Here is a 13124-nt window from a genome sequence, read left to right as displayed (position 1 = left end):
GTGAGAACCAACAGTCACTTGTGAGGACACACACACCGGTCCTCACAAATTTGAAGGCAGTTTTGAGGCTCAAAATGTGGTTTTAGTGTCAGGGTTACAATTAGGTTATGGTTAGGCATTCATTTTTAATGGTTAGGGTTAGGGTAAGGGACTAGGGAAACCATTATGTCACTGAAGGTCCTCACTAAAATAGCTGAACGGGTTTGTGTGTGTGTGTGTGAGAGAGAGAGAGAGAGACCTAATTAATTTCTCTTTCTATTAAAAAAACCTTGTGTTTTTGATGTAAGGCAAGGTAACAATAACTTTGTGTATGCGACATTTATCACAAGCATGTGAAATTAAGTTAATTGTGTGAGGTATTCACACTGTAGTTATCAATTAGTTATTCATTACCAGGATTATTATGGATGTAATGAGTCACAAAGGTTATATGAGCAATCGACAAAAGTCAAAGTAGCACAAAATGTGCCCGGATTTGCTTTTATTGGGTTCTTTTAAAGTATTTCAGATCCCACATTTGAGCGGGAGCTGTCAAACATGAGCAGGAAATGACACCAGCTCAGAGCACCTGAGATAGTTTTCTTTAACATTTCTATTTATTTTTTTTTAAACACATGAAAAACAACACATGCTTTGATATACCTCCCAGTCTGCATATGGAAATAAGGTGAGTGAAGTGTATTAAATCCAAACAGCATAGCTATGTGGATTTCCTAAAGCTCCTGTCAACCTGAAACAAAGCTCATTTTCTGCTAAAATACCTTCATTGATTTATATGATTTATCTTAATTCGTTTATTTTATTGCAGAAAGCATCCACTTCTGAACTTTCTGCTATCTTTTCCTATGACTGCTGAACTTTACATTTTGAGTAGTTGCTATTTACACCTTGAAGAAAATGATTCATTGTCCTATTCGTGATCCTCCCATCACCCTTTTTATATTATATATTTTGGGCAACATAATGTTGCGTTGTAGAAGCTGAAATGTAGCGCAAATATTTAAAAATATTTAGATGTCAAAGGTGAGATTTTACACAAAGACTTCAGACACTTCGGTAAAACAAAGTCAGCTGGTGTACTAAATGATGATGACTGATTCAAAAGAGTACAACAAGATTTAAATGTATGTCTGCATCATTAAATCAGAATTTTGTTTCTTCTCTGATAAAATAACATGTTGTAGTAGCTGCTCTTTACAATTACTCAGTTATTCAAACATTCAAATGTGCAATAAATTTAAAAGAAAAACCCAGTCCAATCCACTGGGCAGCTATGGAAAATGTGAAGAAGGGCAATTTTGGACTTTTACCTGTATTTATAGTCCTGCTGATAAAGACCTCTCTCAAGACCATTCACACTACACTAATAAAATAATAGATACACAATTAAATGACAATGGCCACAGTAAAATAAAAATTAGAAACTTTATGTGAATGAAAAAAAGACTTTCTGCTTTATATTTAGAGGACAGTCTGGGCAATGAGCCACCAGAATTTTCAGCAGCATTTCTTTATCATATAGAAACACTAAGACATACTGTTACTCTTCTTATATCGAGTTTTATGTTATGTTAAATGTTAGTTTAATGTCTTTACACCGTCAGAAATGGCATTTTCACTGGTTCTGCTCGCTTAAGGTCAAAGTGGGCTGTATGCGGCTCACAATATAAAACGAGTTTGCCATCCCTTCCCTAAAAGGAGCAACCAAAAGAAGGTTTGTTTAAAAAAAAAAACAGAACGTAAATAAAAATATAAAGTCGATAAAAAGCTGACAGATACTGTATGTTGAAGTTTAAAGCAAATTCACCCTGATACTAATTCCTGGGAAAATAAATACATATCTCTTGCAGTGTAATTTTTATTTCATATCTAATAAAATTAAATAAAAGAATAATTCACGTAAAACAAACATTCGATTTTTTTTATTTTTGCCATTCATGTATGGCTGTTAACCGTTGGGGGGCAGCATGAAACTTTACTTCCAGTTCCGCGAAAAGTTGTTTTCTTTTCTTTAGCGGAACTGCGTAGATGTAATTTCCGTTCCGCGAAACTGAAAGTTGGCGCGCAGGACTTTTAAACAACCTCAATAGCGGACAGACAAAACGAATGACCGCGCTGAACCAGCATCGTAGTTTCTTTAAAAAAAATGGAGCAATACGGTTAACTGTGACCGGGACATTAGTGATTCATGTCGGTGTGGTGGAGATGCAGAGTCGGTCGAAATTAAATGAAACGAGCGGTCTTCTGGGAACTGTGACGGTGGCTGCTGGGGTTAGGCTGCTCCTGACAACAGGATAACTACCAGCTCATTAAAGAAGCGCCCTGAAGCAGCTGCGTTCACACTCCTGGCTGCTGTTTAAACTGTCGCCATGAAAAGGATGAAAATGAAGAAAGCCGAGGTGGGTTGTTGTCATGGTAATAACGAGTCACTGTTAATTGTGACACCTGGTTTAGTGCTGCTGCATCACCAGTCGTCCACAGCTCCACAGTGTCGTGTTTATGTTGTTGCGCTTTTTGTTGTTGTTTGTTTGGTTCACCAATGTGAAGGGTGTCATTGTGGTTTCTTTCAGGTTCTCCGAGGCTTACCTGGGGGGCAGAAGAACATCTCTGCCTTCTTTTCCTCCCAGAACCTAAAGGTATCACTGTCCTGTTTCGTTTAGGTCTTACCACAGATGATATATTAATATCACCAATTGTTGTCCTTATTGGTCATTAAGAACGATGATACTTACTAGTAATCTGTTCATAATGGTCACGTAATTCCATTCATATACTGTTCAGTCAAATATTTTAAGAACTAATATAGGATGTGCAGTATAAGATGTGTATTAAATTACTCATTGAGTGTTTTGCTTGTAGGTCTTCCCAACTTCCACAAAAGTATCCACCACGGCTGCGGTCCAGCCCAAGACTGAGCCTCCAGTCAAAGATGGTGAAAGCTCTCTGTTCAGAGTCCATTCCCCATTAAAGAGGAGTGTCCTTGGGGACCTTGAAAACCGCCTTCCCTCCTCACCAGATCTTCTACTCTCTGTGCCTGAGACGCCAAACAGTCAAATCAGGCATACCTGCTCTCCCTCCTTTAAGAAGGACCTCAGCAGGAAGGAGGTGTGCCTGGCAAACCTCGGCCAGCTGTCTCCTGTCTGTCGCAGTCCCCGCTCCAAAGGGCCAAATTTACGGAGAGTAATGGCTAAGGATGGAGGAAAAGCCAAGAGGGAAGATAGAACGTCTGGCTCCATGAAAAGGCTGTTCAGCCCTCCTGAAGAGTCACATGATGCCAAGAGACCAAGAACTACCAGCCCATTGACCACAGGAGCAGTGATTATGAGCAGAAGCCTGAAAGAAAGAAATTCTATAACTGAGCCAGAGAAAACACCCTCCTTACCCACTGAACGTTTAGCAGGTTGTTATGACAGATCTGTGGGTCACAGTCAAGGCACTGAATTGATCTTAAATGATGGTAGAAGCGCAATAATATCAGTGCAGTCTGTGTCTTCCCTCTCTTTGGGCCAAGAGAAGAAACCTCAGCAAGAACACAATGAGCAAGATTCTGGTTTTACTTTGATAACGGAGCAGACAGCAGCTGAGGCCAAAGCCAGCAGAAAGCTGCACACTAGTGTGGAAAAGGACACTCCTAATGCACTTGTGCATGAAACCAGTGCTCAAGCTATCACACCTGCACTGCACAGAGGTTCAAAGGAGAGAGAGGTTCACCCAAACATAAAAGAGACCACAAGAACCTCGAAGAAGGTTGGAGATGGAGACCAAAAAACACAGGATCAGGAGCAAAATGGCGGTATGACCTTCTCTCTTATTTTCACACAGTTTCCTGTGCCAAATACAACCATTTTGCAGTGTCACAGCACTTCCCAGCATGCTTTAATGAATTAAATTTTCTCCTGTCCAGGCTGTACCAGAGTTACAAATGTTGGAACTTCTTGTAGTCTTAAAGAGCAGAAAAAAATAGTACAATACACCTTACCATGTCTTTGCTTGTAGTTTGATTTGAATTTCTATTTACTTACCTTTTATGCTAAAACACTAAAAACAAACAATTTATAACACAGGAATGGCTCCTGCGTGTCCCACAGAAGAGCGACTGGATGAGAGCTGGTTTGCAGATCAGATGGAGCATAACGAAGGTCTTAAGACCAAAAAATCCCGGTGAGAAAGACACCAAAATGCTGACTTGGAAAGGGGGAAAAAAGATGAAGAAGCCTTGATGGACAAAGTATCTGATTTTGGGCTGAAGGATTTGATGTTAATGTGATATAATTAGCATTGCCTATGAAAAAGAGCCATCAGTATTTATGCAGACCTACTAAAAAAGGCAGGGATTTGACAGTTTGATGCAACAGTCATCTTTACTTAAAACTGATGAAACTGATGCTGCTGTCTGCAGTTTGTTTCTGCTCATTAAAACATGTTTGAATCAAGTCCATTCAGATGTTTTCTGAGGAAAATGGGAACACTTATGATAAAAAGTCCCTTCTGCCCTCACAGGAAAGTACCAGACCATGTAATCCTTTGTGGAGGACCGAAAAACCGTTACTGGGTCATCGACGTTGAAGAGAGACCTGGCCTCAAAACGCTGACCATCTCATGCTCCAAGCTTCTACATCCAGCCGAGACGTGTCTGCTTAGAGATGGATGGTAATAATGTGTTTGGACATTATCAGCATTTTATCACTTTTAAATCAGTATGTCTGGAAATTCATGTGACTACTTGCTGTCTATTCTGTGTGGTTTTATTTGTGTTGTTTGTTTGTTTTCCTGTGGATTTTAACTTGTTACATTTATACAGTCCATGATCATTGAAGAATAGTGTAATTGTACACTCTTGCATCATTATTCACTTCACTCTCTTTCTAATTAATTTAAAAAGATTTTTCCTTGGGTGTTCCCAGGGAGATGACACCTGTTCGTCCTGGTGATGTGGTGCATCTGGAGGGCCGCTCTGATGGTGGATCCTGGTTAGTGGACAGGGAGCAGGGCTTTCTGGTTTTACTCCCTGATAGCCTCATCTCAGGTACCAGCATCTCCAGCTCCATCCGCTGCATGAGGCGTGCGGTGCTGGGAGATATGTTCAAGGTAAAAGGCTCTACTTTTTTCTTACATTCTTTATGTGTTAGTGATTATGGTGTGATGGACACTCATATTAATCACTAACAAAATAGCCACTTTTTTTCTTTTAAAATAAAAAATGCAGTATCACTAAAATAATTTATTATTAAGTGAGGTTTTTTTGTTGTTTCAAAGACCACAGTTAGAAAATAGATTTTAGTGCATAGTGTTCATCCTGCTTTGAACACATGTACTTCACTATGTTTCTGTTTTATGTTTATGCAGAGTTTTGATGGTGGCAGCAAGCAAATGCTTAACGGCACCATGGTCCATGAAGTCTTCCAAAGAGCAGCTACAGCTAAAGATTTTTCTTTGGAGACGCTATCTAAGCTCGCTGATGAGGCTTTGCACAGTCCTCGATATCTGGGAGATATGTAAGTGGTTAGACTGCTAGCACTGTAGCCCAATATTTGATTGTTTGAATAGTTGTTGGGTAGTTATTCAGCTTTCATTTTCAGGATGCATTTTTCCCCTATATGGAAATGGAAATGCTGTATAACCATGTCAGTTTGAGCACATGACATTTCTTTTTCACTGCAGGGACGGGTTAAAAATTCACTAATCGTGTGACATTTTGCATGTTTGCTTTATGTTCCTTCTTTGTTTTTGTCATGCACGTGTTCGTAGGTACAGTTTGGGTGTAACTCAGGAAGAGATGAAGCAGGAGCTGCATGATTATCTCCCCTCACTGGAACACTGGGCAAAGGAATACCTCAACTCTCAAACACCTAAAGCCATAAGCCTTAAAATGTATGTATGCATACACAGACACAAATGTTATCAGCAATGCAGGAATAAACCTAATGCTCAGTGTAAAGTTAACCATAGTTTAAAAAGTGATAGCAGACATTTAAAAAAAAAAAAAGAAGAAGGTACAGGGGTTACTATGCCCGTGCCTAAGTAGAATAGACACTTCATTAACACTTTTGTTTACCTATTTATTTCAAAATGGCTGATTTGACTTAAATACTTGCCTAACACCAGTCAACACTTTTTTTTTAATGCTGATTATTTGTGCATCTCTGCCTTCTAGCAGTGGCGGAGCTCCAAGTAGGTGTCAGGACTTGGGAGCTGTCGCTACTATTACAGAGCTGGCAGACATAGAGGAGAACGTTTGGTCTCCGAGGTTTGGGCTGAAAGGAAAAATTGATGTGACGGCCCGGGTTCGAATCCAAAGACCGCGAAATGGCTTTCACAGAATTCCAGAAGAAAAGACCATCCCTCTGGAGCTGAAAACTGGCAGGGAGTCAAACTCAATAGAGCATCGCAGTCAGGTTATTTGGCATAGACACTGATATGCAGACCAGTAGATTCAGATGAAAAAAGCCGTTTTAATCAGGCTAAGGTGTGTTTCTGTGTGCAGGTGATTCTGTACACTTTGATGACCTCGGAGAGATACAGTCCTGAGGCCGGCTTTCTACTTTACCTTAAGACTGGCAACATGCACCCTGTAGCACCCAGCCACATGGACCGCAGAGGTACTGTATGTTGACGCTTCATGTAGCAACCAACCTGAGCAAAATTCACATGAAAAGATTCAAAAGTAGGGAAACTTGGAATAATTATGCGTTTTGCAAAGAAAATATCAAATTATCACATTTATTGTTAAACCTCTTGGTTCATGGCAGAGCTGCTGAAGCTAAGGAACACTTTGGTGCATCACATTCACAACTGTGTGGAGAAAGAGGCTGAGCGAAGCTGCCTCTCCAGGCTGCCGGACATACTGACCAACAGACAAACCTGCCAGTACTGTCCTCAAAAGAGAAACTGTGCCTTATATGAGAGGTAAGCCTCCCCCCCCCCCCCCCCCCCCCTTTTTTTTTTTTTTTTTGTCTTCCTTGTGTTGAAGGAAAGCAAGCGTCACAATTTTTATAAAAATCCTCAACTTCTGTCCTTCTTTCTTCATCTCCTTCACTTTTCAGGGCTGTGGATTGCAGCTCTGCAGTCACTGAAGATGTCATACATGAATTTATACAGCAAGAGACTGGCCACCTGACATTGCCTCATCTTAACTATTTTTCCCACTGGCTGCTTCTCTGTTGCTTGGAGTCTGTCACCATGGAGACTAGAAACAGCCGAAAGCGTGTGTGGCTTCAGACGGTTGAGGAAAGGTACGAAGCCAGACCTTCAAACAACAGATATCCTAAGAGTCTTTGGTTTTATCAAGATGTTGAGTTAAAGTTTACCATATTTTATTTTAAATGTGACGATATGAGAACACTGTAAATAAAACTATTATATGTGAGAGAAGTAGAACGAGGCTCTGGGAGGGTAGCCATCTGTTGACCATGTGGGGTGACCATGATAAGGGCGAAGAGAGGAAGGAAAAGCAAACAGACATAAAAAAAATTATTTGCTTAAATTCCCTTGTTATAGTTCTGAATACTTTTTTTTTTTTTTTTTACCTTGGCTTGTGTTTCCAGTGAGAAGAGCGGGAGCTGCGCAGGGAACCTGCAGCTCAGCGGGCCAGTGATAGCTCAGTCTGAAGGTGTTTTCCTTCATCGTTTCCACCGCAGTCATGTTGCTTCGCAGCAAGGTTTGACCAACAGCAGTCTCTCCAGCAGGGATCGCATTGTCGTTAGCGACCTGGAGGGTCGCCTTGTTGGCTTGGCAACAGGTTACCTGTGTGAGGTCAGCCAGACAGTAATCAGCTGCACACTGGACAGGTTAGGAATAAAGGGGCAGTGAGTTGCTGGTCTTTAGATGACACAGATAAGCTCAGCTACCTGATTTTTCACCTGTTTTACTGTTGAATGTGCTTTAAAGGGACCTGTCGAAGTTCAGGGGTGTGACATTTCGCCTGGATGGGGATGAAGGTGTGGTGGGCTTCAGCACCCACCTCACCAATCTCTCCAAACTGATGGAAAACTCTCAGAGCAGGTGGGTACAGTAAGATGAAATATGAAGTTATGATTGTACAACATTTAGGTGACTTAATACAAATGATGACTTCACACATTTTACGCTTGGTATTTCTTGTATGGATGAGAATTTTTTACTGTGTGCAGTGATCGTCTGAGGGAGCTGGTCGTCGACCTTCAAGCTCCAGAGTTCATCTCCAACCTCAGCTCTGTTTTGCCCAGGGAGGCTAAGGACACCGTGGCTGACATCCTCAAAGGTAACTCATCTTTCATGTTGCTTTTTATTTGTTTTATCCTTTTTAAAGTTTCAGTTTTGGTTTACATTTTGCTACTATGACGTAGATCAAAACATATACATAGATTTTTATTAATAAGCGGATTCAAAAAATGTGTTTTTATAAGCACATTGTTAGCAGCTCTGCACAGGTGTTCAAATTTCAGTTTCATACATAAGTATTTGAAGCTTTGAAAAACTAATGAACTTGTGTTACTGTGTAGGTCTCAACAAACCCCAGAAACAGGCCATGAAGAAGGTGTTGTTATCTAAAGACTACACACTGGTAGTCGGCATGCCTGGCACAGGCAAAACCACAACCATCTGCACCCTGGTAACCACCACACTATTAACTTATTTTAACCATAGATCAACGTTTTGTGTGTGCTGTAACACCAACTGTGACCTTGGTCCTTGTGTCCTCCTCACTTTTCTTCTTAGGTTCGTATCCTGCATGCTTGTGGTTTTAGTGTGTTGCTGACCAGCTACACCCACTCTGCTGTTGATAACATCCTTCTGAAGCTTAAACGTTTCAGAGTTGGTTTTCTGCGTCTGGGTCAGGGACAGAAGGTGCGATATCTTTGACAGTGTTAGATGTCCACATTTCTTTATACTGCAATAAACGTTCTATTTGTACTGATTTGTGCTGTTAAGTAAAGTTGATTCAGTTTCTCATATTTGCACTAAAACTTAATGTCGATAACATTTAATAACTTTATGTGGTAATAAAACTGGTTTATTTTTTGGTTCTCTGCAGGTTCATCCAGACATCCTGTCATACACAGAAGAAAGTGTGAGGAAGAAAGGGGTTCACACTCTTTCAGACCTGGAACAGCTTTATAACAAAGAAGTGAGGAGTTAGTTTTTGGAAACAAGTGCAACATTCACTGATTTTAAATAAACTGCCATCATGATTGCATTATCCTTTCAGACTTGTTTTTTTGTTTTGCGTTTTTTGTCGTATGGTTAGCCAAGCCTTGCTGTTCTTCTATCTTTCCAGCTGATAGTGGCAACTACTTGTATGGGCATCAAGCATCCTATTTTTACTCGACGCCGCTTTGATTTCTGCATTGTGGATGAGGCGTCACAGATCAGCCAGCCTATCTGCCTGGGACCTTTGTTCTACGCCAAGAGATTTGTCCTTGTTGGAGACCATCAACAGCTCCCACCAATAGTGCAAAACCATGAAGCCAGGTCAAATATCTGTTTCCATAATAACATACAGCTCATTTACAGGGTCACTGCTCAGAGAAGATTCAGCATTTAGGGAATCTGTTGGGTTGAGTGAGAATGTTTTATTTATTTGGGTTTTTTTGGTCCTTTAGGTCGCTTGGGATGGATGAGAGTTTATTTAAGCGACTAGAGCTGCATAGTGAAGCAGTGGTACAACTCAACGTACAGTATCGAATGAACAGGTAATCTACATCCAGCATAACACTGCATGATTTGTTAATCTGGTCTTCTGAAATCTAAGCAGAGCCTTTAAACCCACGCTGCTCTTTTTTTTTTTTGTTTTTGTTTTTGTTTTTGTTTCCATGTCACTAAGTGATAATCGGTCACGTACAATAAATAATCCAGCTGGATTTTATTAATGAGTCAGCATGATTCATTAGCTAATTATTGCCACCCCTCAGCCGTGAAATACTGATGGGGTGTTGTGTGGACACCCAGGTTTGTGGATGTGTTAACTTAAGAATAAGGTGACAAGATTTTGAAATTGATACCTTAGGTCGCCAGTGTTTTTATTATTTGAAAATGTTTAGTTGAGTTTTTATTAGTTTAGGTATTAGTGGCTTTAATTATTATTGTATAAAGAAGATATGTGAGATGCAAAATTTAGAAAAAATCAACACAGATATTTCAATAAATGAATTGTATAACTGAATTATTAGAAAGCAGTGACTCAGTCTCAATAAACACATCCATTAATGCCACATCAGGCAAGATGTAAGACATTATTTTTACCATAACACACACCACACCTAAGGATTTTTCCTCCATTTATTTTTTTAATTTCATTTTCCAAGTTCACAAAATTATTTGCCTTCATGTTTTTGTTTGGCTGGTTTTTGTTTGTTTTGACAAGTTTCGTTTTTTGTTGATTATAATCTTCGTGACAGCCACAGGTATATCCAGACCATGACATCCGTGTGTGTCTCTTATCTTTTTAGGCAGATCATGTCTCTCAGTAACTCTCTGATGTACGAAGGCCGGCTGGAGTGTGGCTCAGAGAGGACAGCCGCAGCGCTGCTCACCCTGCCCTTTCTGCTGTCTGTCCAGTCCGAGCTGAGTTTGTACTCTGAGGCTCATCCCCAGCATGACCTGTCGTGGATACAGTCTACACTGTTGCCGAGCAATCCTGTTTGCTTCCTGGACTGCTCGATGGTTAGTACAGTAAAGCGTACACTTCAAACATTTTATAATTTGAATTGTGTTGAGGTTGTAAACATAAAATAAAGCAGGTACACTAACTGGAAAAAAGTAATTAAAATAAGATTGGGTTATTGTGTGAGACACTTTTTTTTTTTTTAAGTTTTTTTTAAGTTTTAAGTTTTTAAGTTGGTTTAGTTTATTCACGTCTGACAGACCTGGTGTGTGTGGAAAGATGTTTGATTTTCTTCATCTCTACTGGTTCATTTCAGGTGCCTGCACTAGAATCAGTGGAACAAGGAGGAATAAGCAATCACACCGAAGCTGCCCTCATACACACTCTGCTTTCACTTCTCATAAAAGTACACCAGTCTCCAAGTTTATGAGCTACTTAAGACATAATGAATTACCTATTTTAATACAATCCCCCATAATTAATAATAGATAGTTTAAAAGTTATATCAATTATTGGTAGTTGGTACTCATTTTAATCTGTGTTTATTCTTTTTGTTTTCAGGCAGGGTGTAAGCCCAGCGATATTGGTGTTATCGCCCCCTACAGGCAGCAGTTAAAGACAATTCTGGCTCTGCTGCAGTCGCCTGCATTCACTGGTGTGGAGGTGAACACAGTGGATAGATACCAAGGACGGGACAAAAGTCTGATTATTCTTTCTTTTGTCAGGAGCACGGCAGAGGAAGGAAACGTAAGTACTTCTCTTTTCATCGCCTTTTTTTTCTCATCTAAGCGAGTGAATAGAAACCCGACCAGAGTCTTTCTTCCATGTCTATTTAAAGTTAGGAGAGTTGTTAAAGGACTGGCGTCGCCTGAATGTAGCCATTACCCGTGCCAAACACAAGCTGCTGATGGTGGGCTCAGCCACAACGCTAAGACGCTACACACCAGTGGAGAAACTTCTCAACCATCTTCAACAGGAGAACATGATATCCTTTAAAATTGGTTTTGGTTCTACCGCTAACCCTTCCTTTATTTTCAGTAGAAATTGGACTTTAATCTGAACACTGTTATAAATAATTGTAGTGATTTGTGTTTAACAGCAGACCACCAATGTTCCCACAGTTTCTCTTTGACTTCTGTCTCTTTTCCTAAACTCTTACTTCACATTATCCAGCTCCCATCAGCTGCCCACAAGGCCTTACCCAGCATGGACCTGTGAGAGAAGCCTAAGAGGCCATGAAGGTGTATCAGCTTGTGTGTATGTCTCAGTGGAGTAGCACATGGTTATCATTCACCTCAACTGTGCAGAGATCTAAATGACCTAGAAGAGGCAGAATGTCTCTTTTTAAAACCAAATACTTGAAGTCTCTTGAAGATCAAACGGTCTGCAGTATTAGAAATAACACCTCAACTAAACGAACAATGTTATGAGTGCTACTGACAATGTTGATTTTCCGGTTTGTGTGAAATTCTGAATCTTTTCTTGTATATTTTTGTAGATCAATAGATAGCCACCTGGCCGGGCTCGTGCATTGGCCAGTTTTTAATTCGACACTTTTAAAGCACTGCAGTTTTAAAGGTTTCCGTTATTGTGAGTGGTATGAAAGAAGGTGCTGAGACAGGGACCAGCTGAAAGGGCTGCATACATAATTGTACTGAATCTTTAAGTTGGTCTTACAGTTAAAATATGTTGGCGTGACACTATGATAGTTTAAAATGTGATCCATAAACCTCTGTTTTGTCAGAATGTTCAAATACTTTTCATCAGATACCTCAATCTCAACACTGAGAACATTTTAGGTTTGACTTTTGGTACTTAAAGCATAGAAAACTTCCTGCTGTGAAAGGGTGGGGACAGCTTTCACAGCCAGATAAGCTCATACGTCTGTCAGTGTGAAACTAGCTCGGTCTTTAGCATAAAACAAACTAAAAAGCCATATGACAACATCCATCGTCGTCTGTATGTGACAAAAGATAACATCCTCCAGCTCTACCTTTTTAGAGGTATAGTATCATTCCCTGTTTCCTATGATAGAGCTATAGTATTTAACCAGAAATGTTAACTTTAAAAGAACTTAACTATATCAGTGGGAGTCACTACACTTGTCTGCAGCTAGAAAAACTACGTTTATTCCATTGTTTTCTCAGTAAAAACCTGTATGAGTCAGATCGGCAGAACTACATCTGTGCAGGAACAGATGATACAAAAAAAACATGACTTTTAGTTTCAGGAATATGTATTATATGTATTATTATTATTAGCATGTATTTAGGATCAAAACGAATCTGCACAGTATCATTTTTACTAGTTTAATCCATATCAGCTGTACTTAATTTTATTGAACCCCATTCATTATTAAGCAGCAAATGTGAAAAATTCTCCCAACCTCAAGACTAACTGTGACTCTTCTGATTTTACCTGCTTTGTTCTTGTGTTTCTGTTTTTCCCATTTTAAAATCTTTTGGTTGTAATTTTTTTGCTGTAATGTTATGAATAAATTATAGAAATCCTAACAAAGCCTACAGTATGTTTGTCAGCTAAA

At 39.8% G+C, this 13124-nt stretch overlaps 1 protein-coding gene across 3 annotated transcripts; it reads left to right on the top strand.

Annotated features, from left to right (window-relative positions):
* The first annotated feature begins 1975 nt into the window (after positions 1–1975).
* Positions 1976–13090, top strand: dna2 (DNA replication helicase/nuclease 2). 3 transcript variants are annotated; one of them, XM_087837046.1, is made up of 25 exons: positions 1976–2399; positions 2571–2636; positions 2860–3793; positions 4065–4161; positions 4501–4650; positions 4905–5088; positions 5347–5495; positions 5749–5871; positions 6158–6395; positions 6485–6599; positions 6750–6906; positions 7044–7232; positions 7545–7787; positions 7888–8001; positions 8130–8239; positions 8481–8590; positions 8698–8826; positions 9014–9106; positions 9257–9450; positions 9582–9671; positions 10428–10641; positions 10899–10988; positions 11144–11329; positions 11421–11569; positions 11749–13090. In XM_087837046.1, the coding sequence occupies exons 1-25, from the start codon at positions 2370–2372 to the stop codon at positions 11798–11800; spliced, it is 4206 nt and encodes a 1401-aa protein (XP_087693172.1). In that variant the 5' UTR covers positions 1976–2369; the 3' UTR covers positions 11801–13090. The 3 variants fall into 3 exon arrangements, with proteins under 3 accessions (XP_087693172.1, XP_087693169.1, XP_087693166.1); XM_087837043.1 differs by having other exon boundaries at positions 6155–6395; XM_087837040.1 differs by lacking the exon at positions 11749–13090 and having other exon boundaries at positions 6155–6395; positions 11421–11642.
* The last annotated feature ends 34 nt before the right edge of the window (positions 13091–13124 follow it).

The sequence above is a fragment of the Neolamprologus brichardi genome, chromosome 1 (genome assembly GCF_056152115.1).
Source record: "Neolamprologus brichardi isolate AB-2024 chromosome 1, ASM5615211v1, whole genome shotgun sequence".
Lineage (NCBI taxonomy): Eukaryota > Metazoa > Chordata > Actinopteri > Cichliformes > Cichlidae > Neolamprologus > Neolamprologus brichardi.
Note: the sequence above shows the minus strand (reverse complement) of the source record. Positions and strands in the feature narration are given on the sequence as shown.

Excerpts from the sequence above, each read along its gene's own strand:
- dna2 (XM_087837040.1), top strand. The coding sequence starts at position 2,370 with ATGAAAAGGATGAAAATGAAGAAAGCCGAG. Across the intron at positions 8,827-9,013 it reads GTCTGGGTCAGGGACAGAAG|GTTCATCCAGACATCCTGTC; the intron begins GTGCGATATCTT and ends GGTTCTCTGCAG. Across the intron at positions 10,642-10,898 it reads GCTTCCTGGACTGCTCGATG|GTGCCTGCACTAGAATCAGT; the intron begins GTTAGTACAGTA and ends GGTTCATTTCAG.